This window comes from Dendrobium catenatum, unplaced genomic scaffold (assembly GCF_001605985.2).
Source record: "Dendrobium catenatum unplaced genomic scaffold, ASM160598v2 fragScaff_scaffold_1392, whole genome shotgun sequence".
Classification (NCBI taxonomy): domain Eukaryota; kingdom Viridiplantae; phylum Streptophyta; class Magnoliopsida; order Asparagales; family Orchidaceae; genus Dendrobium; species Dendrobium catenatum.
Window position 1 is genome coordinate 455,747 of NW_021319854.1, and position 26,927 is coordinate 482,673.

The window sequence follows — 26,927 nt, forward strand, 5'->3', positions numbered from 1 at the left end:
ACTACAATATTCAACCATGACTTATTTTACTTATTTTCTAACAAATATGAGATTATTGGATATAACGATAGCAATTGGAGTAGAAGTTTAGATGATAAAAAAAGCACCACTGAGTTTGTGTTCTTCACATGGATATCAAAGAAGCATATCATCATTACACTCTCAACTTATGGAGTTGAGTATATCCCTTAAGAAACTTGTTGAAGAATTGTATTTTTGATAAGAGGAGCCCACTAAGTACCAATTGACAATAAATTAGTACTTGAATTAGCAAGTAATCATGTCTTACATAATACAAGCAAACAAACTGACACGCCTCATCACCACATAAGAGAACGCGTTGCAAGATAGGAAGTAGGATTGAAGTACCTGATGTCTCATTATCAAACAATGGTCATCTTCACCAAACCACTCACGAATAAAACTTTTATCAAGTTACAAAGCATTTTTAAAGTCAGAAGTATAGTTTAAGGGAGGGTGTGATAGGTAATTCAAATGTTAGATAATAAATATGAGAAATATGGGTATGGCAGGTTTTGTTTGTGAAGAATGAATGGTTAGGTTTGCTTAGGAAGGTGAATAACATATGATATGGATAAGCTCTACTTCCCTCAGCGCTTATATATCAAGTGAGAGCAAAGCTCCTAAAAGAGAATGAGAAAAAGGAAAAGAACAAAGCTTTCCAAGAGAATTTGTTGCTTTTATTTGTGAGTTTTATTTTGTAAAGAGCTGCAACTTTAAGTTCATAAAAGTTTGATTCTTTTTGTGATAAATTCAAAAAAAAAAAAAGAAGGTCATTACTAAGTACAAGACTCTAATCTCCCTCCTCTAGGTACTTTATTTGATAAAGATTGATGCATGCCAATTCTCATAAGAATAACTAACATTCATGCAGCATTCATGCATTCCATTTCTCAGGAGAATAACTAACATTCACCTATACCCTCCTAGACTTACAAAACCTCAGAATTGTGCTAAGTTACCTAATAAATTGTATGATATAAACAACAAGAACCAGCATTTAAAAAAAAAAAAAACAATAACAACAACAACTCCTCAATCAAGCATATCATCTAAAATCAAACAAAACAATTACCTTTATCCGAATCAAGTTCGACAATATCCAATTCCATTTCTAACTTGGTCACAATATCCTGAATATGATCCACGTGTGTGTCAATTATATGCACGAGAAGATTCGACACCCTTTTCGGAACCGGATTATCCCCTTCCTCTGAGTGGTTCATCGTCAACAAGAACTCTAACACATGCTCCGGTATTACAACAGCCTCGGTGCCATGCTTCTGCTCTTCAACGCTCGGAATCTCGGACAAAAGGGACCGCCCCGCCGGCGAGAACTCCAGTCTCGGAACCCTCCCCAACGAAACAGTGATTACGGATCTCTCTATCACTATCGCCGCGAGTCAGAGAGTGAAATCACTTGCCACCGGCCCAGGTGAGTTTACTCGGAAGACGAGCGCTCCATCGATGTGATCGACAAAGGGGCTGTTGCTGACGAGCGTAAGAATGTCGTGGAGACGGAAGGGCAGGCAGAGGGCTTCGTTTAGGTATTCGGCGGCTTGGGCGAGCTGGTGGTTTCTTTTAGGTAGCTCGATGTGGTACCGATGGAATTCGTCACCGGTGCCATCGCTGAGATCCCAGTCCTTGATGAAGTAGTTTCCAAGGCCATCAAAGCGGTACAGGCGCTGTTTCACGGCTACTGGAAAATGGGGCCCTCGGTGAGGATAGTGTTCTTGGGTTGCGGAGTCAATGATTACGTCGCCGAAGTCGTGACCGGGATCGTCGGAGACCGCCATGGTAAGCGGCTGCGGCGGCGGAGGAGAGCAGCAGAAAAATGTTCCGACGAGATTGGTGAGCGTTTTTTGTCGGATCAGTTGACGTCTTTGTTTATATTGAGCATTTGTGGGATCAATATACTAATTCTAATGTTTAGTTGCTATTGTATTTTTTTTTTTTCATTTATGTGTTCTAATGTAATTTTAATTATATCAAATATATATTTGCTTATTTAGAACATATTAATATCCCAAATTTTTTATATCGAGAAAACAAACATAATTTTTAAAATTTTAATAGGTTTAAAATTGATAAATAAAAATATATGATTAAAATAAAATAAGAAAAGGAATATGCTAGGAATATTTCTTTTTTTTATGTTAGAAAATAAAGTTCGATTGGAGTCAAGTTACTGCATTTTAGAGTTTTACTGCATTTTGGAGTGAAAAATGAGTTTTTCGGTTGGAGATGCCCTAAAAAGAGGAGTTCCAACTTCCAAGTCGTGCCCATTTTTATGTTCACTCGTATATAACTACACACTTACATGATGCAAGTTAATAAAATTTTAAAAATTAAGGAAATATATTATAAAATTTAAAATTAATTTATGATATCTCATATGATTATATTAAATCAATAGGCATATATTTTTATATTATTTTTCCGATATACTCATTAGAAGTGTGTTAGATGAAGTAAAAAATTATGTTAATGTGTAATGCATGATGTCCTAATCGATTGATATTTTTGACATTGGAGGCATTCCACTGTCGGTGATACGTGACACTCTCTTATCAAACTTTAGTGCCTCTCTCTTGCTTAGAAGGAGAATTTTTCCTCCGTTTTCTTCTCTTGCATTCTTCTTCTTAAATTGGAGGTATTCCACTGTCAGTGATAGGAAGCATTCCCCTATCAAACTTCAGAACCCCTCTCTTATGTAGAAGGATATTTTTTCTCCTTTTTCTTCTCTTGCGTTCTTCTTCTTACATTGGATGCATTCCACTGTCAGAGATAGGCAGCATTCCCCTATCAAGCTTCAGTGCCCTCTCTTGTGTCGAAAAAGTTACAATGAGAGCTTACTCTCTCACTAAATTATCCTTGATAAAAGAAGATCAAATACTTCTTGCATGCAAGGGTGATTTGAGAAGATCTGGTGGCAATAGTGCTCGAGAGGAGAACCATAAGTTATTAGTAGATAGGGAGAATTTCAATGCTGTTTGAGCTGAAGTCCATTGGTAATGGACGATCGAGTGGAAGTTCGTTATTTTATTATACTTTTTATTGTCAAGGACTGTTGTAGATAGACCTCAAATTATGCATATATATTTTTATATGATTTATAGAAAATTCATTTTTAAGATTTTATCTTCGACTACATATTGTATTCAATAGTGGAAAATATATTATACAAATTAGAAGTTTAGTTTTTTCAGTTCTTCTCCAACTGAATCTTGGGATCAATTTATGGTTTTTGTCACGATGGGGCATCGTTTGACATATGTGTTATCGGGTCATTCTAGGTTGGGTCGTGATAGAGGATGAGCATAATGCTACGACGCTTTAGTGGTGCCACCACCGCGCTCCTTTAATTATGTAGCATTTTGTTTCCTTCATGCAAATATATATATTTAAATAACATTTTTATGAAAATAAACATAATTTGGATGATACTTTTTTTTTTTTTTTACTAATCACATTCATATCATTAACTTGCATAGATAATGATAACAGATATAGTAGAGATATTACATGCATTGATAATTGATTTAACATGTATAACTATAATGCATTGATATTAATAGCATAGACATGATGCATTGATAATAGAGATAATAATTATACCATATTTATAATAGATACATATTGATTTGATCACTATTGCATTGCATACGGTACATCCACATGAGTACTTTATAAAATTCATTAATATAATTGACATGATTACATTGATTCATATGATAATATTTCATATAGCTTTCACATGGCATATTGGAATAAGATTGAGTCCAAGATTGCTAATTTATCATAAGGTTAGTGTTCACATTGATTAATATTATTTATTCTAATATAATGTAAATGATTACATGTATGTCATTTCTATTTTTCGTGATACGATTATAAATTTTTTGTCAACTGCTGGGTTGTTAGCTCATTGTGTGAGTTATATGTTTCAAAGAAGGGTAAGTATCTAGTGGGGTAAGAATTGATTATAATTTGTTAGTTATAGGCTTTTTTTGTTAGTTATTCTTTTGTAGTCATGAATATCTTATGAGATAGACTGCTTTATATATGATCCATAATTATTGCACATGATTTTTTGAATATGTAATATGTATATGATGATAAATAGAAATATTGTTTTCACAATAATTTTTATATATGAATATTTAGTGGTTCTGCGTATTTACTTAGAAATTAAAATTATACAAATTTTTCATTTTGATCTTGGGGCTTGACGCTATGGCTATGATTGGTTGACGAAGGTGCTCAGGTGAGGTTCTATGATTCTTCAAGCATTTAAGCTCACTTGAATCTTTAGCCAAGAGTCATCGTAATATGGAGAGTAAGGCTCTATTTATTGATTTTGAGAGTGGCACACACCATAAATATAGGAAAATTTATGTATTTCATTGGACAACTTGTACTGATTCCATTGATAAAAAATCATTCATTCAGCATTGAGTTACTTTAATGTTGTTGAAATTTAGCGATCATGCTTTGTTGGATTCATCTCGTCGAACTGCTCAATTTAACTATAAACATACCAAAATTAGAGATCATTTGATCATCCAATAAATATCCTAAAATTCTCAATTAGGCTTTAGGTTCTTAATTTGGGGTCATTCAAACTCGAATTGGACCATCTTTAGCATTGCTGGCGCTTCTTGTTAAGATGTCCAGTTTGACCATAAATTTTCTAAAATCTAAGTTTGGATTAACCTAAATTTAATTCTAGAAGATTTTAATTATGTGTCGAGATTCATTTCCAATCAAGACTATTTTTTATGACATTTCATGAAGAAATCATAAATTGATTGTCTCATAAGATATGAAATGATATATTTAGATTGATGGAATAATTGAAAAAAAAAAAAGACCTAAATTTGTTCAAGAAGGTCAAAGGATACCATTGGGTGAAATAAGTCATAGGAGGATGAAATGAGGGTAGGGATGAAATTATTTTGTCATTTTTGGTAGCAAAAATTAGGTAAAAAATCATTAATTTATTTTTGGTAAAATTTCCATAAAAAAAATTCAAAAATTTCGTCAATTTTTTTGCCAAGGATTCCATGGATATTTTGGCCCGCACATTACAAAAAATAATTTTTATAAAAATAAAAATGATAAATAATATATATATATATATATATATATATATATGTCACTCATTATCTCTATTAGAGGAGAAATTATTTGGTGCAAATTTCGGACATAGCTCTGCGTCTAGACTCTAATTAAATCTTGGCACGTGGAGGAGACAAGTGGATATTCGATTAGATATTTTGGATATTTATGTTTTGTCAGCACGTTCGACATGACCCAAAAATTTTGAATTCGCAGGAGTTCAAAAGACTCGAAGCTAGGTTTTTTTACTTTTCACCTGGCATTTTTCATTGCTCAAGCTCTCTCATTCGGTATTCAAGATGTTGTTCTTTTCAATCATTTGTATTCCAAACATTGCAAAAGTTTGTCTCCTTTACAAACATGTACAAGAACTTGCTACGTCTTTGATGCGCTTTTGTTATATATTAACTTTTTTTTTTGCATTTTAAAAATAGGTTACATAAGTTTAAAATTTTTTAGTTATTTTTGTTCATTTTAGCCTCATTTTCACTTCACTTTAAGTGTGCTTTCACTATGCTTTTGCTTTCATGATATCAGTTCGTATATCGATTTCTCATGTTTTCAAAACTAGGTTTCATTGCTTTAAAATATCTTGGTACATTTTTAAATTGTCCTTTTCACCAATCTTTCCTTTTACATTATCTACTTTGCTTCACAGCGCTTTAACTGCGCTTTCACAGTGCTTTTTTTATTTAAGAAAGAAAATACATCTAAAGTGAATATAAAGAGAAGCACAGTAAAAGTACTACGAAAGTGAATTAAATCTCAGTGAAAGCACATTTAAGCGTTGTGAAAGCGCATTAAAGCGTAGTGAAAGTGTATTGAAATATAGTGAAAGTGCATTAAATCGGGTATAGGCACAGTGAAAGCGCATTAAAGCATAGCAAAAGAACAGTTAAAGCGCAATGAAATGATAGAATTACAGATAACTGTGTTTTTGCTGCACTTTTATTGTGCTTTCACTGCCTTTCTGTTTCTTTGCTTTTACTTCTTGTTCACTTAGTATTTTTCTTTATTTTTAATAGATGGCTCCTTATGTTCGTCCAATTATTTATCATTGCTATGTTTCAACCTTTTGAAATATTTACAAATCATTTGTCAAAATAATTCACAAAGATGATTAGGACACTTTGAGGACTTTGAACATTCATCAGTTTTTGAAGTTGCCACCATTCAGTAAAATGTGCCTATGATATACGAGATGTTAATATTCTAGGATATCTCTAAAAAAGGCTTCATTATAAAAGGTCATTTGCTGATATTCACATCTAATGAGGCGTCTCTTCTCACAATTTTGATTTCTTAAAATAAATTTTCTGCATGCTTCAATTTCTCCATGTACTTTCTTTAGTCAATTTCACCAAAAAACTATTTATAGGTTTGCCCAATAGAGGTATTGAAATCATATGTCAAAGCAAGCCACTTATAGGAGTTTTATCAACTGAAATTAAATTGAAATGTAGAACTAAACATGCCAATTATTCAAGCAACTATATTAAGGACTTCTATAATATTTTTAGTTTATAATTTATTTTTTCATCTCAATAACCTAAAAACCCTAAGAAGGCTTTGGTTTATATCAAGTAATATAGATGAGTTCTCATCTATTAATTGGGTCAGGAGTATTAGGGAATTTTTTATCCATGAATTTAAAAAAATTGCCACCAAATTTGCTATGGAGTAGCCACTTGGTTACTTAAATGATGTTGTACCTCTCCTATTAGTGAGTCCTTAGTTCATTAAATTTAATTGTTGTTATAAATTTTTTTTTTAATTTATTACCAAATATTACTTTACGTGGTCTTATACAAATATGGTTCTTGGAGCACTTCTTCATAAATACCTCTAACTAGCTAGATTTAAGATCATATTTTCTTAGATTGGGGGGGGGGGGGGGGGGGGGGAAGAAAAATGTATAATAAGGGGGGGGGGTAGTAAATAAATTAGAAACCAAAAATATTTGAAGAAGTGCTCCAAGAACCATTTTAGAGACATGCAATTGGCATAGTCTATGACGAGGGTGAGGTAATGCAATCTCTATGATCTAGCCATTACTTGGTCCTGACTAGTAAATATTACCATTGGATGTTTATCACCCATTTTTCATATAAATATCCTAAATAACCATGTAAATGATTCAATTGTCTCCTTTGATAAAAGGCCACCCTCAGTAAAATATTATGCCAATGATTATTAGCACTGATAAATAGTGCACAAACTAAATTATATTTATTTCTCCTATAGCTTGTATAAAAAAAAAACTAAAATTTCAAAGCAGTTATAATATATCATACCCATACCATCAACCCCAAAAAATTTAACAATATATCAAGTTTATCAATTTGTACGTCCTATGTAAACATGTTGTTATCAACTTGACGATCTTTAAATAATTGAATCAAAGAACTAGTATCCCCAAATTTAATTTTTTCTCTTTTCTCCTTCTAAATAAAGTTATATGTATCACTCTTATTGAATCCAACATTCACGATACCTCCAACTTCCTCTGCAAAATAGGAGAATGCATCAATGGTTCTTATCGTTGCTTCTGTCATTGATTTTGAAACTGAAGCTTTCTCATCATCAATATTCTTGCACGACCTCAGGAGGTGTCACCTTCTTGCCTAGCTAATTCATGATTATTGGATTCAATAAATTTTGTCACATTCCAATTTTCAACTTCATTAGCTGCAAACCTAACCAAAGATGGACAACCCGTTATGGTCTCTGATTTTTTATATTTCAGTTCAGAATTCAAATCAAATTTCTTCTTGAAATCAGTTTTGAAACATACAAAGTTCATGGATTTTATTTTTATTAAATTTGTCCACTAACTGTGATGATCCTTATGCACACTAAAGCCAATATTATTGGCATAAGTGTAGTAAGCATTATATGTTTCTTTCTCATCTTTATACACAATTTGTAAAATGAAGTAAACCATAATAAAAGCGCAGCAGAAGTGTAGTAAAAGCGCAACGAAAGCATAGTAAAAGCATGACAAAACTACCGTGAAAGTGTAGAAAAAAGCGCAGCAAAAGCCTAGTGAAAACGTAGCAAAATCATAGTGAAATGATAAAACTACAGATCGCCTGCACTTTCGCTGAGCTTTAGATCTGCAAAGCACAGTGAAAGCATATTTAAAGCACAATGAATTCGAAGTGAAATATTAGCAAAAGCGCAACAAAAGGGCAGCAAAAACTTAATGAAAGCACTGGCAAAACGTAGTGAAAAGACAGTGGAAGCACATTAAGAGCACATTTGCAATCCGCAGTAAAAGCGCAGTAGCAAATATGCAGTGCTCTTTTACTTTTTCTACACATTTTTATGCACTTGTACTGAATATTGATATGCTTTGTTTTAGAACTTTGAAAAATTATAAAACTTTGGAAACCCTTAAAACAGCTTGGTATGAAGTGGAAATTTTTCCAATAAGTTGAAACCTACAGCGTTCCATCCTATTTACTTTCGATTCCTGAACATTTGCATACCTCCGTTCAGCCTTTATGTCCTATGAGCATTCCATCTTCGCAAAATATTGCAACGTTGTTTCTCATTTTTTCTATTTGAGAAGGTATTAGAAGTCATAAATATTTGAATTTGAGAAATTTTGCAACTTTTTTTCTTAACATAGAGCGGGAACCCTAAACTCCTCTTCAAAAAAGTAAAAAAATTGTGAGTTGGGTCGGGTCGGGTCAATTAGGTTGACAAGACATAAATAAAAAAATGATAAATAAAAATAAAAAAAATAAAAAAAAATAAAAAAGGAAATGATTAAACGACTCTACATATCAAAATTTAATTTGAGTCCAACTCAGCACCAAATAATTTCGTCTATTAGATTCATGCATCCTTTCCGATTCATGCACTCCCTCTTCCATTCCCTCTTCGACCTCCCTCTTCGCTGAGCAGTCCATTTCTTCTCTGCAATTTTCTGGCTCATTTTTTCTTCTACAGCAGTCTTTATTTGTGTCTTTCGCGGCTTTCAAAATGAAAAAATAGGGCGGCAATTGCTCAAAAGTTTATCGGGTCAGGTCGCTAACTCTGACAAGACATAAATCGTTAATATTAAATTAAAAAAAAGCCTAACAGATGTCGCATTTTTATTGACGACCGAACGAAGAGATGACTTCGGTCACCTGACCCAATAATTTGCCCTATTAGAGACATGTAAATTAAATATTTCCTCCGCATGTTTTCTTTTCAGCAATTGCTGCTCCTTTGCCCTGCCGACTGCTCGTTGAATCGACCGCGAAACATCGATTGAGCGGGACGAATCCGACCCGCATTCATGGCGATGTCAGCAACTCTGCGTCCTCCAGAATCCTGTTAGACGAGCCGGCGCTGTCTTTGGGCTCTTGTCGCCTCTCTGTTTCAGTAATTCAGTCTCTGCCGCGCATTTGATGTTCTCTCATCTTTACCCGTGATAGCTTCCTCGATCAATTCTAATTTAGGTTCTTTTCTATTCTGCATTCACTCGATCCATGCGCTTTTCTTTTCGTTTCTGGCTTTTGATTCGGTTACTAGGTAGATTTTCAAACCTTTCTTTAACGATTTAAGAGAGTGACGCATCTGTGCGCCATAATTGGTTGAGGATGTCTTGTTTTTGCCCTCTTCATGTATTCAAGTTATTTTTTTTAAGCCCGAGCTATATGGCCTTTTGATTATTATTTTTTTATGTGAGATTTTCTAGGAGTGATGGTTTAGGGCATGGAGCATTTATTCTTGTTTCAAAGGTATTATTTTGTTCAATAGGGCTACGTTTTATGGTTTTTTCTGCTCTCGAAGATATTAAATTCCATGGTTTGAGTTTATTAACTAGTCTGTCATATTACAGGTCTTCGTTGTTCATACTTGTTTACAAGCTATCTAAGTAATTGTTGCTTCATCTCTTTGCAGATTAAAACATTTGGTGATTGAATGAAGTGGTTGAAGAACCTGAGCTTATTCCCTATGCATGCTAGATTTGCCATTGGGATAACTGGAGTTGGTTCATTTTGGCACCGAGGTGTAGAAAGATGCTTGAATAACTCACCTGGCATTCAAAAGATTGTGAATAGAGGAGGTTATTATGACATATATCGATATGGCTATACCGCATTGACTGGACATCTGTGCTTAGGAAGTGAGGATATAGGCCTTCTTGCCCGCTCAATGTCTGGAGTCAGAATGTTCAAGTTGCAGCATGATTCTAGTTTACATCCGAATCTGCTTGAAAAACCCTCAACTATAGGCCATAAGATTGGGAACTCTGTACGACATGAGCATTCGGTGAGCCGAGAGTGGTTGGCAAAGCGTTGGGCTGAAGAACAGAGAAGGAAAGATGTAATGAGAAGAAGGAAAAGGAGATATGCACAACGTGTAGAAACCAAGGAGCCTACGCTTGATACTTTTTTGAAATTTCCATTCCTGCAATCATTCTTTAGCAGATCAATTCCAGCTGACCAAGGATGGCAAACAAATGAACCTTCTATTATGCAGCCACCATTGAGTCAATATGAGGAGGGTTTTTTATATCCACAAACTCCTGAAGAGGTATACATTTATTTATTTATCTTACACCTCTTACTCATACGGCTAGTACATTTAGTACATTTATTATACTTCATTCTTTCCTGAATGTGAATGCTGGATAACTGATGCATTGGTTCATGAAGTTTTTTTTGTCGTCATCCAAGACGTGTGATATTGAATGAGAAGGGATTTTTTATTTTCACCTGAAAAGGTTTGGAAGGTTCGATTGAGGAAGACTTGCTCTGAGGTTTTTTCTAGAAGACCTAGATAAGTATAACCTACATTTAGGTGCAGCATTGTGAAAGAATCTTTCATGAAGAAGGCTCTATTAAAATTGCTAAAATAGTTTTGATTGATTAGTGATATGTAATATTGGTTATATGATATGCTAAAATCTGATAATAGTCTTTAAATCATTAAAGAATTCATAATTAGAGATTCATGTTTGTGGATTTGTTAGATTGTTAGTTAGCACTCATAAAGTAACTGATTAGTATTTGACATTGGATTAATTAATCTCTTTTTGCTTCAAGATTACTCCTTTTTTAAGCTTTAAAGGATTATATCATAAATTGCCAACAATGTGCAAGTCAATAGCATTTTGGTTTTTTTTAGGAGGGGGAAGCAAGATGATTAATTTTGCTTTCTCTATTTTCTCATTCATTTATATCACAATTTTGTGTTAAACAACCCTCCCTCCCCCAATCAGACACACACATAAAAAAGAAAACTAGTTTGAATTTTCAATGTATTATACCTCAACTAAGTTGTTGTGCCGTTTGTGCCTTAGGTGAAACTGGCACCTCTTCTTGCAAGATCTAATTTGCTTATCACAAGGGACATAGAATGGGCAAATATTATGTTTGCTTTTGAACAGGTACTGCTTTTAAATTGCGCTTCTTGCTTTGTTTAGTATATACATGGATTTCCATGTGTTAAATTTTGATGCATTAACATAGCTATCTTATTTTTCAGGGATATGAATGAACCGCTTTTATTTGATTTCCTGTTTGCCATAAAATCATTTGCGGTGTTGCATTAATTTAGTTAAATAATGCATTTAACTTATTAGCTCTTATTTTGAAGTACTAGGTTGGTTCACCTGGCCACAATTAACTACCATTCGATAGTTGTATGGATTTAAACATTTACTTACGGAATTCCATAGGGATTATGGAGAACAATCTAAATCTACTTCGAATTTACAGATTTATTCCGTGTACATATGAATCTATTTAGAACATTATTTGAATCTTATCTAAACAACTGAGGCAAAGGATTGATACATTTAATGAATTTTAAAGAATTATAGTTGATCGTTTTTGCATTAATTAACATCTGAAAATATTCTTAATTAGTTAGGAATGAATTAAAGATGAATAATTATGTCAATGTACGATGTGTAGGTACACAAATGCTCCTTTTGATTTTTATGCTGCTTTTTTTTGTCTAGCTTGGCTTATCATATTTCTTGTGGAAGTGCTTCTGCCTTCAAAATGGAGGATTTGACATGTTCTGTCTAGGGATGGAAATGTTGCTCGAAATCCGAATTCAATTAAAAATATTTCATGTTGAATTATTTGTCAAATTCTAAACTTGGTGCAGTTTTGAGCCTAGGGTGCCTTGCTTGAAAATTGATTCGAGCTGACTTGAAATATTGCATCAATATAAATTTCTTCCATGTTATTGGTAGGAAGGTAAATGTTTGTAGTGGTTCTTGGACGTGATTCAGTTGAAATGGTATCACATATCAAAACCTTTAACCAATAAATTTTCTCCTGGTTTAAAAATTTTGGATTTTGAGCTGGCTTGAATTAATTTCTATTTGATTCAAAATTGAATCATATCAGTTGAGTTGGCTCAATTCGAAATGTACTTTGATTTCAAGTTGAGTTTTATAATATTTCCGTGCAAACTCAATTCAAAGCCACCCCTAGTTTTGTCTATAAGCTGCTATATGATGTTAGTTCATTAGTGGTTCTGTATATCAGCTGTTGAACTTTCAGTTGGATGCCATCCATGCAAAATTTTTAACTCCTTAGCTAGCATTCTTTGTAATAGAAGTGCTTTATATTAGCAATATCTTGACTCATTAGTGCTAAAAAAAAGAACAAATTATCGTACCGTGAGCAGTAACATTAGAGCTGTTTACCAATGATATGTTAGATTGCAACATATTGTTAGACTATTATATTACATACCCTAAACTATAGAAATTGGAATTAAGATTCATTTGCTTTGGTCCTATAAGTACCATAAATGTTTTGATAGAAGTGTTGTTATGTGGCCATGTAGTTGAGAAGGATGCCTTGTGGTTTAGGTGCTGTGTAGGGGGAACAAGATGAAAGCTTTGAATCCATCTCCGTGGCTTGTGATATCAAAAATGGGAAATGATTGCATAGCATGGCGTGATAATTTAGTGTACTAATTGTATTTGAGAAGGTATATGATGAGGACATCCATAAGAGATTTCGACGTACTTACCATCGGAGGAATCGTAGATCGACGGCTATGATTCATAGTCTCTATTTATGATGTTTTAGTGCATTTCTTTTTATTTATTTATCAGTTTTCCACACCCCTATGAGGGATTTGTTTCATGTTGTAGCCTGAGGGCATTTGTGTCTTTTACATTTTTGTGCTTTTGGAGGCCTATATATTAAGGCCTAGTCATTGTATTATTTAATAATGATGATGATGAATGATAATTCCACTATTCTTGCTTGATCTCTTTGTGAGTTCTTGAGAGGAGAAACCCTAGGTGAGGGTGAGAGCAATACCCGTCAACCTTAGTGGATTACGAGGTTCGCGGTTCTTCGATTTCTTCTTTCTCTTGTACCTTCATACCAACCCCACTCAATCACCTGGTTGCCTCCCCTTTCCGTTGCCCCATCCCCTCCCTAAACCGAAGCTCCCCTCCCCACACCACCGACCCCCTTGGCCGCCCTAACTGCCGGCCACCTCCCACCTAGCTGTCAGCCTCCAAATCCCCATCCGCCCCTCTCCACAAGTTTAATTGCCGGCCCTCATCCCATTGCTCCCAAATTTGAAATTCAAATTTCAAATGCCCTTTAATCACTTTCCTAAAGTAGGTTTTAGCTAATTAGGGAAGCTTCTAATTGGAATTCAATCAAACAATTGAATTCAAATTCTTTCCTAAGGCTAGAATTTAAATTAGGAAACCTCCCTAATTTAAACAAATCTGAAATTAAATTCAGATTTGTTTCAAATCTCTATTAACTCCTTGGGGCCCACATATTTAATATAATTAACCTCTCCTAGCTCTCCACGTGGCCAACCACCCATCCCTAAGCCTGTCTCTCTCCTAATTAATTCATAGCCCCCATTAAATCTCCCTCATCTCCTCCTAAACCGCCGCCCCTTTCCCGTTGTGGAATAATTTGAAATTCAAATTATTCCCTCCCTTCCAACAACAACAACAACATCAAGCCTTTGTCCCACTACGTGGGGTCGGCTACATGAATCCTTTTTCGCCATTGTGTCCGGTTAAAAGTCAAATTCTCATTTAAATCTAATAAAGAAAGATCATTTCTAATATTTTCTAACCAAGTCTTGTTAGGTCTACCTCTACTTTTCTTAACATAAGTCAAATCTAATATCTCAACTTTCCTAACTGGGTCATCAGAAGGCCTCCGTTTAATGTGACCAAATCATCTAAGACGATTCTCTATAATCTTATCTTCCACTGTAGCTACTCTAACCTTTTCACTTATATGCTCATTTCGTATCCTATCTCTAAGGGTCAAGCCACTCATCCACCTAAGCATCCTCATCTCTGCAACACTTAACTTAGTATTATGCTTCTCTTTTAATGGCCAACATTTGGCACCATAAAGCGTTGCAGGTCTCACCACCATCTTATAGAATTTTCCCTTAAGTTTGAGGGGGATTTTTCTATTTTACAATAAGCTCGATGCATTCCTCCACTTCAACCATCCAACTTGAATTCTGCTGATAATATCCCCATCAATTTCACCATCACTCTGAACAATATATTCAAGATATCTAAAACGTGTACTCTTATTAATAACTTGATCGCCCAAAGTCACAATCCCCTCACTAGGTCTATTGCTATTAAAATTACACGCAATATATTCAATTTTAGATCTACTTAAGCGAAAACCTTTAGACTCTAAAGTTGACATCCATAATTCAAGTTTACCTTCAACTCCCTCTCTAGTCTTATCAACAAGAAGAATATCATAAGCAAAAAGCATACACCAAGGTACATCCTCTTGCAAATGTCTAGTGAGAAATCAATGATTAAAGCAAAAAGATATGGACTTAAGGCTGATCCTTGATGTAATCCACCTGAAATAGGAAAATACTTGGTCAAACCACCTTGTGTTTGAACACAAGTAATAGCTCCTACATACATATCTTTAATGATTTGAATATAAGCATTATTAACTCCTTTCTTTTCAAGAACTCTCCATAGCACTTCTCTTGGAACTTTATCATATGCTTTCTCTAAATCAATAAATATCGTATGTAGATCCTCCTTATTCTCTCTATATTTCTCCAACAAACCTCTCAAAAAATGTATGGCTTCCATAGTAGATCTACCCAGCATGAATCCAAATTGATTTTGAGAAACATTAGTATCACGCCGCAACCTATGCTCCATAATTCGCTCCCATAGTTTTAAAGTATGTCACATTAACTTAATTGCTCTATAATTCGCACACTCCTGTGCATCACCTTTATTCTTAAAAATAGGAATTAACGCACTCATTCTCCACTGATCTGACATCTTTTTAGTCTTCAAAATAGTATTAAAAAATTTAGTAAGCAAAAAGATTTCTTCATCTCCTAAGCATTTTCACATCTCTATTGGAATATCATCAGGTCCAATAGCTTTTTCACACTTCATTTTCTTTAAAGCATCTCTAACTTCGGTTTTACTTATACATCGATAAAAATAAAAATCTTTATTTTCATTTAGGGTGATGAAGTCAATCATTTTTTGACACATTCTTCATTAAAAAGTTTATCAAAATACCTCATACACCTTTGTTGAATATCTTATAAGAAAAGTACTTTTTGATCTTCATCCTTAATACACTTCACTTGAACTAAATCCTTACCACTCCTATCTCTTTGTTTGACTAACTTATACATATATCTTTCTCCCTCCTTAGTATCTAATCTATTATATAAATCATTAAAAGCTAAGCACTTTGCATCGCAAATAGCTTTCTTAGATTCTTTATGAGCCTCTTTATAGCTTTTTCAATTATCAAATTTTTACATCTAAACCAATTTTTATAATACATCTTATTTTTTATCTTTTCTTGCACATTTGGATTCCACCACCAACTATTTTTACTATTAGGAGCTTTTCCCTTCGAAATTCCAAGCACACCTTTTGCAATATTCTTAATATCATAAGTTACTTTTTCCCGCATAATATTGACATCCTCATGCACAAAATCTTACTCTCAAAAATACTTTTGTTAATATTCTTTAAATGCCCTCATCTAATCCTAGAAAATCGTTTTACTTTATTTTTTATTTTTTGCTCATTTATCTTAAAGTCCAAAACTAATAATCAATGTTGGGTACATAAATTTTCACTCGGAATAACTTTACAATCATTGTAATCTAAACGATCTAATTTTCTTATAAGGAAATAATCAATCTGCATTTTACTATATCCATTTTTATAAGTGATAAGATGCTCATCTTTTTCTTAAATAAGATATTAACTCTTAAGAAATCATATGCTAAAGAAAAATTTAATATAGTCTTATCACTTTCATTTGTCGTTCCAAACTCATGGCCACTATGGATGCTTTTAAAATCATTTACCTCTCAACAAACATGTCCGTTTAAATTTCCTCCAATACAAACTCTTTCTTCAAGAGGTATAATTTGTATTAATTGTTCTAAGTCATTCTAAAATTTTAATTTTGAACTCATATCCTAGCTTATTTGATGAGCATAAACACTTATAATATTAACAATCTTAGCATAAAAAATAATCTTTAAAGTTATAATTATATCTCTAATTATATTAATTTTTATAACATTATCCTTCAAACTCTTATCTATAATCGCACCTACCTATACAATTTCTGGTACGACTCCTACTCGAATACCATAGTTTATATCCTAAACAATTAATCTCCTTAGCTTTCTTTCCTACCCATTTAGTTTCCTGAATACATAGAATATTTATCTTCCTATGAATTATAATATCTATTAATTCCATTAATTTTCCTGTAAGGGAGACTATATTCCAAGTTCCTATCCTAATTTTAGTTTCATGGACTAGCTTCTTTGCTCACATCTGTCCTTGATGTGGGAACCCTTGCCTATTTAACATTACACTCGCGCGCCGGTGCAGCGACTCTTACGCACTTGTCACTGTATTCAGGCCATACAGCACGTCGCTCCCATGGGACGCCCAAGCATTAACACAATTTTTAAAGGATTCATGTCAAGGCTATTCGACAAGTTTTAAGCTGGCTGTCGACTACCTAATGTAACCCTCAACTTTTCTCATACAGGATTTGGGACCTAACAACGACAGTGTTAATATGAATTAATTTCAGATTTTTTGAGAATCCCTTTCCCCCATTCAAACCCTAGCTCTACCCGCCCCTATCCTCTCCTCTCCCCTTTTACCGCCGGCTCCCCTCTCTCTCCGCCGCCTCTCTCCACCTCTCCCAACTTGCGGCTCCACCAAAGAACCACACGGATATTCTCACGCTCATGGATGGCAGATCCGGAAGTTGATCACGGATTTGCTTACAATTTTCATGGGCAAATTGATCGACCCCGGATTTGGATCCGAAGGCACCGTTAAGGAATACGTTGAGCGTATTCTCTTCCACTTAACGGACATTATCGACGAACAACAACCTACAAGATGGTGGAAGATCATCGGACGACCACCCGTCTCTCCAACTACGGCCAACTTCCCATTGATCAAGTTCGCCGGCCTCCTTTGTCTTTCTGTGGCATCACTCGGATTGCTGACATTCCTCCTCCGTTAACCCTATTTCCTAGGAGCGATCGAGAGAAAAACTCTAAGGTGAAAGCTCAATTTATTAAGTGGCGGATTATTGTTAACCACATATTTATTGTTATTATTTCGGATCGTCCTGTTAATCTAACATGTGACCGCATACTTGAGGCAAGTCGATAACCACGAAAACTGAAAGTCTTAACTTAGTGAAATATTAATCCTATAATTTCATTACTAAAACAAGTTTCTTATTAAAACCTTGCAATTCCATTGATTGTTTCACATCAGTATAAAGCCTAAGACTAGTGATAATGATGATGATACTGATAGGAAATACTTGAAATCAAGTATTTCCTATTCACCTTTACAGCAAATCTCCACTAAATACTGTTGTCCGGAGCAGGAGAACAGTGAAAACAGTGGAAAAACTGTAGAAAACTGAGAGAAAATCGTAGGAAAAACTTGTATTTTACTAGTAGATGCAAGGAAATTAGCAAAGATACAATTGATCCTCAATTCGAGAGGGGGATCGATCTCTCCCAAATCTCTAGACGCCGCTAGAGCCCAAAGAAACCTAAATCTAAGAGATCTCAAATTTCAGCCAAATTCAAGATGCCCAAACCCTAGGAAAACAAACTATTTAATGCATACAAATCAAAAGGAAATCCCTAAACAGTCCCTACATTCAAATTTCCCTCTCAAAACCCTCAAAAAAGCTTCCTAAAAAGCTCCCGCACGGTGTGCGGCTTGCTCGGCATCTCCGCGGGCGGAGATTTCTCCGCCCAGTTTGCGCTGGGCCGGTCCCGCACGGACCGGCTGGACCGGTCCAATGGACCGGTCTAATAGATACCTAGGTTAATTAAATTTTCTGAGATGGCGTTTGTTTATTTAAAATGAGATTTAATTTTTGTTAGAAATTTATCCATGATATATTATCAAAATAGGCACATTTAAATATTTGTAATATGTATTTAAGATGTGGATGTGTATTAGCTATAAGCATACCAAAGGTAGTTGAGACAAGACTACAACAACAACATCTTCATCATCAAACTTTTATCCCACTGTGGGGTTAGTTACATGAATCCTTTTTTTCTATTGTGTCCTGTTAAGAGTCAAATTCTCATTTAAATTTAATAAAGAAAGGTCATTTCTTATATTTTTTAACCAAGTCTTCTTAGGTCTACCTCTACCTTTCTTAACAAAAGTCAAATCCAATACATCTACTTTCCTAACTGAGTCATCGGAATGCTGTCATTTTATGTGACCAAACCATCTCAGACAACTCTCTCTAATATTAACTTTCGCAGAATTTACTCCAACCTTTTCACGTATTTGCTCATTTCGTATGCTGTCTCTAAGAGTAAAGCCACTCATGAACCCGAGCATCCTCATCTCTGCAACACTTAACTTAATATTATGCTTCTTTTTTAATGGCTAACATTCTGCACCATAAAGCATTACAGGTCTCACCACCATCTTATAGATTTTTTTCTTAAGTTTGAGGACTTTTCTATCACACTACATGTCCGATGCATTTCTCCGCTTCAGCCATCCAACTTGAATTTTACTAGTAATATCCCCATCTATTTCACCATCACTCTGAACAATAGACCCAATATATCTAAAATGTGTACCCTTATTAATAACTTGATTGCCCAAAGTTACAATCCCCCCACTAGATCTATTACTACTAAAATTACACTCCAATGGCTCCTTATAAGGGATACATCAAAATATATAAAGCTAATAACCAAGTATGTTTTGGAGTATCAATTATCTATGACTTGTTTAAGACTAGAGTCAGCAACTACGATATGAATGATCCATGTTGGTCTCCAATCTCCAATAATTTTGTAAGGATTAAAATATACACTTTGTTTTTGTGACATGAAACAACCTTAATTTTAACTGTGCTGTTATTCAACTTTATTTGGTGTAAGACTAGGTGCATTCAATCCATACAGCTTTCAAATTCAATGGTTTCTCCACTTCATGATCCAATGCTTCTTTTGAGATAAGTGGTTCCAATATTTGATAACTAAACTATGATAAGGATAGTACTTGAGATTTATGCGTCTTCTTTCTCAATACCTCAATCAATTTTATGTTTTAGGAATTATATGATTTTATTTTGGATTAATATGCTCATTGAGGGCATTTCTTTGTTGAATCACAGGAAAATAGATATGCAATGGTGGATCCTTGCTATCCTCAGTCGGTGTGGAGTTCTTCCTTCCTATTAAGCTTTCTAATACTTTTTTACTTTATTATTTTTCATTGAGGAAATGTTTTTTTCTCTTTTGGCATCTCTGGAGTATTTGGAATGATAATTTCTGTTCTTCATTCCAGCCTGTGGGTTTTATTCGTGAACAAAGCAATGTACTTACACGGCAGGTAGGCTACTCCTTGTGGCTTAATTATTTACCAACTTGTGTTATACCTCCTTAACTTTGCCCTAGCTCTGTGATTTTAAGCTACTTGTAGGAGTTTTTCAGAAATTCTCTTATATTGAAGCATTATCTAGAATATGTGATTGTCATTCTGTATTTATATTAGACATATGATGATTGCTGAACATGCATAGTGACTGGAAGCAGTTCCCATTTGGAGTTTTTTGAATCTAAATATGGCATCATTGGTTGGCATGTTGCATGTGTTATATGTTGGAGATTATATACTTAACACAATTTTTTTTCAATTGTAACTAGTGTTTGAAATGGAGATGTATCTTTTTTTAAGGTAGATATTCATATGTCTTGTCATGCAAATCCATTTTAGATATTGATGTGTATGGATCTGTGCATATAGGAATGGCATGAGGGCTTCTTCGCTTATCATACTGGTAGTGTTTCTTTTAATAGCTTTTCTGAGCTCTTTTTTCTTCATCAAATCTATATTTGTAGTGTTGAAGTTCTTTCTAATTTTGGTATTGAGCTTAGTCCCTTGGTGTCTATCTTCTTCTGCTTAAATTCTGTTTTATTTTTTTACTCAAGTTTGTTTTATGAGTATAAAAATTTTTCAGCTACTTCGAACAAGGCGGCCATTTATTGCGTACATAACCGATGCTAGGGGCAATGAAATATTTAGGGTGGGTAAGAAAGCCTAACCCCTGTTGATAGAGAACTTTTTAACTTTTTATAGCCCACTTATTAATTTCAATATAGTTTTTTCCATCTTTATGCTATATTACTTTTAGATGTAGGTTCGCAGGCCATTTTGGTGGATAACCAGCACAATCTATGCAGAGGTTGATGGAAAGGTATGCAATTTTGCAGGTTTATTTTTGTTGGAGTTTCTTTGAGTTGTGTAGTTAGGACATGGTTGAAGCCAAGTGCTATTGAATTTTGTCTAACTAATCATACATCGTTTTGTTTATAGGAAATTGGTGTGGTTTGCAGACGTTGGCACCTTTGGAGGAGATTATATGACTTATACTTTGGGTATGATATCATTATTTGTATCTCAAAGTTCTCTTTACCTTTGCAAGTCAAACTGATTTTAATTTTTTGTGATGAGCTAATTTCAGAACCAGCTCGCTATGTGACTCGAGAATTAATTAACCTAGACACTATCATCTTTCAATTTTGAGAAAATCTTAATGCCAATTGGAGAGAATTAGTTTAGTGTGTTTCATTTCAACGTTTATAGAATTTATACAATCCTAGGAAAGTATCTAATAGAAAAAATATATGAAATCAGATAATATAATTAATTATAAAATAATTACGGTAGTTTATGGATTGATGAGTACACCGTAAGGATCCCACATATTGTGGTGGTATAGAGGAATGAAAGATGGTGGCTGTCTTGGCGAGTGTGGTTCCCAGTGGGTGAAAATCATGTAGCCGTTTGACACTATCCCTTGAGTAAATGAATGAATGTCGTCCATTCCAAGCTTGCACGATAATTTATAAAAGATTGTCCTTGATAATCCTTTGATGGGAATATCAATAAGTTCATCTGTGGTAACAAAGTCAGCTTCTCCTATATAAAGTGTGTGCCAACTTCATTATATTTTGCGTAGTTATGTTGCATGATTGTTCTTTCATTCATCCTTTTCCTTTTATTGTTGTGTATCTATACAAGATACCAAGTTATTATTTCTTTTTCTTGGAAGTATGAGGAGAGAGAATAGTTTAAGTAGTTTTTGGTTTTGTCCGATCTGACACTTTATTTTTTAGAACCAAATTAATTTTGTTCATATTAGAAAAGATGGGAATGATGGTACTTGCATTACTTCTGGCTTTTAGTAAAAATAAATTCAATGGCACACCCATGCAATTATTGATGAAGTGCACAAATCATTAAGCACTAAAGATATTAGGTATAGAAGATGATGCCCAGATGCCAATATGAATTAGAGAAAAAAAAGAAAAACTGTTCTTTTGTCTCTCATTAGATAATTGGTACATTTATGTTTTACTAGTTCACAAACATTATAATGAAGTTCTTTGATATTGCTTTCTGTGAATATTGAAGAAATTATAGTTTTATGAACAATAAAGGATGGGCGGCAAATGCGTAAATGTTAGAGCCATATTTTTTATTGAATTCAAGTCTTTATGAAAGAAGAGATAATACTGAAGAATATGTGGAGTTTTCTTTAATAATTAGATTTCTCATAGTGGTAAAGAATACCCCTTTCTTTAGCCAATCAAATCGTCCTTGCCCCCTTTTCCCGAAAGATCGTCCTTGCCCCCTTTTCCTGAAAGATAATATGAATGATAAAACATAATAGTGCATTTGAAATCTTGGTTAGCTTTTGTATGAATAGCAAGTCGGTAAGTAATTTCAGTACATGGAGGATATTTTTGAATGTAGTGAATTTGTTTATCGAATATATCCTTGAACGGTTATGGTTAACAAGGTTCCATCTAACATTATTATTTTCTTGCTGTCAAAGCTAGGGGTATATGAAATAAAATTGAGAGTGGAGTTGTTCATATGGCATGTAAATTCTGAAGCAATGATTTAGGAGCTAGAAATGAGCATCTGTGAAACTTTTAAGGACATGAGAAGAGGAGGTAATTCTGGAGAATGCTCGAATATAAGTACTTGATATTTTTTTTTTTCAGGTGCTTCTATCATGCTTTTTTTGTCTTTTTGTTCATTGTAAATGGTCTCAGTTTTTGTTCTCTTGAAGAATTTGCGAACCAATCTCAACCACTTTAGATAAATTTTTTTATTCAATTAGTATGTTCAATGGATGTTTTGAAACTCCCCGTTAAATTTAAATTGCATCCTATAATTCCAACAAAGCCAGAGACCAAGGGTATGTAGGTATTATGGTTGTCCATGTAGAAATAAATTGTGGTTTCGCTCACATAAAAAGAAAAGAAAATGGCAACAATACAATGATGAAGGCTGCAACAATGGAAACATTTTGTTGCAATGCAATGATGAATGCTACATCAGGGGGAAATATTTACTGTAATGTAGCGATGAAGGTTGCAATAATGGAAATACAAGAAAGAGAAAATCTTAGGGCTTTGATACCAAGACAAAATTAGAGAGAATCAATTGAGTGTATTTTATTTCAACATTTGCATAATTTATACAATCCTAGGAAAGTATCTAATATATAACAACAACAACATCAAGCTTTTATCCCACTACGTGGGGTCGGCTACATGAATCCTTTTTCTCCATTGTGTCCTATTAAAAGTCAAATTCTCGTTTATATCTAATAAAGAAAGGTCATTCGTAATATTTTCTAACCAAGTCTTTTTAGGTCTACCCCTACCTTTCTTAACATAAGTCAAATCTAATACGAAATAAATAAATAAAACTAATTATTAAATAATTAGAATTTTCCATATATTGATTAGTTGCCAGTAGGGATATTATGAATTAACGAGCTGACAATAGAAGAGAAAGTAAAGAGGGTGAAAATCTTGTTGAGTTTTGATCTCCTAACTAACTATGCATCATTCCACCATTGCAATGGCTTCATGAATTTGTTGACCTTAATACTAGTGTTGGGATCGAGTCGATTGCGCAAGATGAGTTTCAAAAGCGAAAGAACTCGAAATCGCGCAAAAACTCACCCGACGCGTGTCGACCGAAAACCCAAAATCGCCGAGATGACCTTCATTCGCGAAACGGGCTGCGCCAATGCGTCCGGAGCAACAGAAACAACTAAGATCGACACCCATATTGGTAGGGGTCGCCGGTCGGCGAAAAATTAAATTTTGGGCGCGCGAATCGAGACGACTACTTGTGCGAGCGGCGGCGCGACGACCAACTTGATGCAAAATTAAAAATTTATTTTTATTTTTGTGCAATATAATTAAAAAATTTTTGGAAAGAAAGGGAGAGAAAGAGCTTTTTAAATAAAAAAAAGGTTTTTTCTAAATAAAAAAATCCCAAAAATACCTAAACTACCCCTCACTTAAACCCTCATTCCCTCATATCTCCCAACCGCCCCTCTCTCCTCACTCACGATCATTTTCACGCCTCCAAGCCACCGGCCTCTCTTCCTCCAAGCTCTCCAAGGTAATTTCTCCTCCCCCCTTCCTTTCTTCTTCTTCTTCTTCTTCCTCTTTTCTTCTTCTTCCTCCATGATTCTTCTCTTCTTCTTCTTCTTCTTCTTCCTTCTCTCTTCTTCCTCTTCCCCATTTTTCTTTTTCTTTCATCATCCGTCCATATTTCCTCTCATTTCCTTCCATTTTCTTCCTCCCCTCTCTTTTCCTTCCTCTCCTTCATCTTCATCTTCATCTTCTTCCTCAACCCCAATCTCAACAAACCTACAAAAATCCTAATTCTATTTTCTTTTTTATCTCCACATTCACTCACCAAACCACTCACTACCCTTCACAAAAAATGTTCCTACACATATCCTACACCCATCCAATAAAAAAATTTCACCATCCCTCACTTTCTCTCTCTAACCTAGAGAGAGAAAGTTTTATCTCTTTAGAATGAGAGTGAAATCTCTTCATGAATGGCTCCATCTCCACCCAAGCATCTTTCCTCTCCACCATATCTCAAAATTCCTTCCCTAGAGAGAAAAAAATTACACTCTCTCTTTCTCTCTCCAAAATTGAGAAGAGAGGGATTTTCTCTCTCTAAATCTCTCCTCTCACTTCCTTGCACCTCCTATACCCTCTTTATGCAAATTCTCTTCAAATTCCATCTTTCCCTCTCTTTCTCTCTCTAGAAAGAGAGTTTCCTTCTCTCTTTCTCTCTCCAAAAATTAGAGAAAGAGAGATTTTCTCTCTCTAACCTCACTCCCTCAATTTCCTACACACCCTAAACCCCTTCAACCAAAAATCCTCTCTTTCCCTTCCTTTCCCTATCTTTCTCTCTAGAAAGAGAGCTCTCTTCCTTTCTTTCTCCCTCTACACTTTGTTTTAAATAAAAGAAAAGCATAAATGATTAATTAAATTGCACAAATATTAAAAAAATATTTAAATTGTGCATTGCAGATCTCCCACCGTCGCCGCCATCCTACGTTGCCGCCCCAATTACTGCGCACCCAAAGTAAAAACTAGTATTTTACATTTCTGTGCATGAAATAAGTACTCATGACCGCTTTTTTTAGCGGACGAGGAAACTTAAGTACCCGTGACGCACTGAGCGAGCGGGGAAATTCGTATGCATGAAACTTAAGTACCCGGGATCGCTTTTTTTAGCGGGCGGGAAAATTTGTTATTCGTAGAAAAATTATTTAATTAAGTACCCGTCACTGTTTTTAGGCGGAGAAAATGCTATACTTTAAATATGTGCTCAAAGATCCCGTGACCGCTTTTGTTAGCAAGCGGGGATTAGAACTGTGGCCGCGGTGTCACTCGACACCTACCGTGACTGCCTTTCTTGGCAGGCGGGAAGGCCTTACACACTTCGATGCAGCCCCCTACGCAGGGATGACGTCGGAGTGCTTCCAAAATTTTCAGCAAAACCTATAACTTAGAAAATTTAAAAGAGATTTAAAATCCACTTAAAAGTTTTTAGTTAACAAAAAAAAAAAATCAAACATACGACACCCTAGGCTCCTGACACTAGAAAACAAATACAAAAGAAATATAAATCAATGTGAAATGTAACATACAGTGAGTCTTCAAGGGAATTAGTTGTTCGCCAATAGATGGGGTCATGAAAAAGGCTATTAAATTCTGAAACCCCGACAACAAGAAGGGTCATGGCCCCATCTACTTTTTAGAGAATTTTTAATGAGTTCAATTAAAAAGACATTTAACTCTTAACTCATCAAATTTTGCTGCTACTATAGCTTAAATATACGACTAGCCAAAGATGGAAAGAGAAACCAATCCCCAGCGGAGTTGCCAGAAATCTGTGGGCTCCAAAAATTCGGCCCCGGCCTATGCCTGCTCTTCTTTTTATTCGGCGAGGGAGTTTTAACGAACTAAGTTCCGGGGTAAAATTTGGAAGGCAGATGGGTTTGTAGATAAGACACTACCCAGAGATTTCGCCCTCATTTTGCGTGGACTTTATGATCTTAGTTCTGGTTTCCTATAGGCGCAAGCCCCTATAGTTAATTACCTCTCCCGATCACGAGAGAGAACTTTCGATTAAGGCTAGTCGTCAATCAGATACGTAGAGTATACGTGGTATCTGTCATATAAAAGCAGCAATGGACATTTGAGATGATCAGAGAATTTGGGAATTTGATATTTAAAATAAAAATTGCACCATCTCATACTTAAAGCGGATGGTGAGGGAATCGATGATGGACCCGATCAAGATCCCATGGTTCCGTCGTCTCGGGCCATCGTGGTCCCTGGTCTACTTAGTCAGAGGAGGTAATCGACCCAACCTGACAGAAGGATCCTTGTCGGCAGCCATGGGTTGTTTCGTCCAAGGGGACCTTATAGACCTGGGGTGAATATTTGCCTAAGGGGACAAATCTGAATCCACCTTAGCTAACAGAGGGCTTTGTGCCATATCAATCATATCCTATTGATTCATATCTCAATGATTTGATGCCAATAAGGAACGTAACGGCACTGGCCATAACTGGTATTTCGTGGCAAAACCACTCGGTTCAGAGGGCCCCGGGTTATAACCGTTTATCCTGCGGTGCCATTTGACTGCGAACCGCCGGTTAGAGGACACGTACCACGTCCTTATTGACAGTAGATTGGTTGAGAATGGATCCTAGTGATATTTTCGACTAGACATTTGACTCTTTGTGAGCTGAAGTTATATTTGAATTTGTCCACTTCGACAAACTTTTTGCGGAGGGTGGATGGATTTTGCTTTAAGTGTTTTGATGATTGGTTTCAAATTTAAATATCTTAGAGCTTGATGATTT

The 26,927-nt window shown here is 34.9% G+C and overlaps 1 protein-coding gene across 5 annotated transcripts in view; it reads left to right on the forward strand.

Moving 5' to 3' along the window:
* LOC110113910 overlaps positions 1-26,927 on the forward strand; it is a 51,397-nt gene that overhangs the window by 7,265 nt on the left and 17,205 nt on the right. For 2 of the 5 annotated variants that reach the window (XM_028699801.1, XM_028699804.1), the window contains 7 exons: positions 10,042-10,677; positions 11,447-11,533; positions 19,830-19,871; positions 20,003-20,047; positions 20,676-20,741; positions 20,856-20,912; positions 21,032-21,093. In XM_028699801.1, coding sequence (XP_028555634.1) covers positions 10,063-10,677; positions 11,447-11,533; positions 19,830-19,871; positions 20,003-20,047; positions 20,676-20,741; positions 20,856-20,912; positions 21,032-21,093 — 974 coding nt within the window. In that variant the 5' untranslated portion in view covers positions 10,042-10,062. Of the gene's footprint in view, positions 1-9,339; positions 9,597-9,851; positions 9,879-10,041; positions 10,678-11,446; positions 11,534-19,829; positions 19,872-20,002; positions 20,048-20,675; positions 20,742-20,855; positions 20,913-21,031; positions 21,094-26,927 lie in introns of those variants that run through there. The other 3 variants (XM_028699803.1, XM_020846632.2, XM_028699802.1) reach the window with 3 other exon arrangements.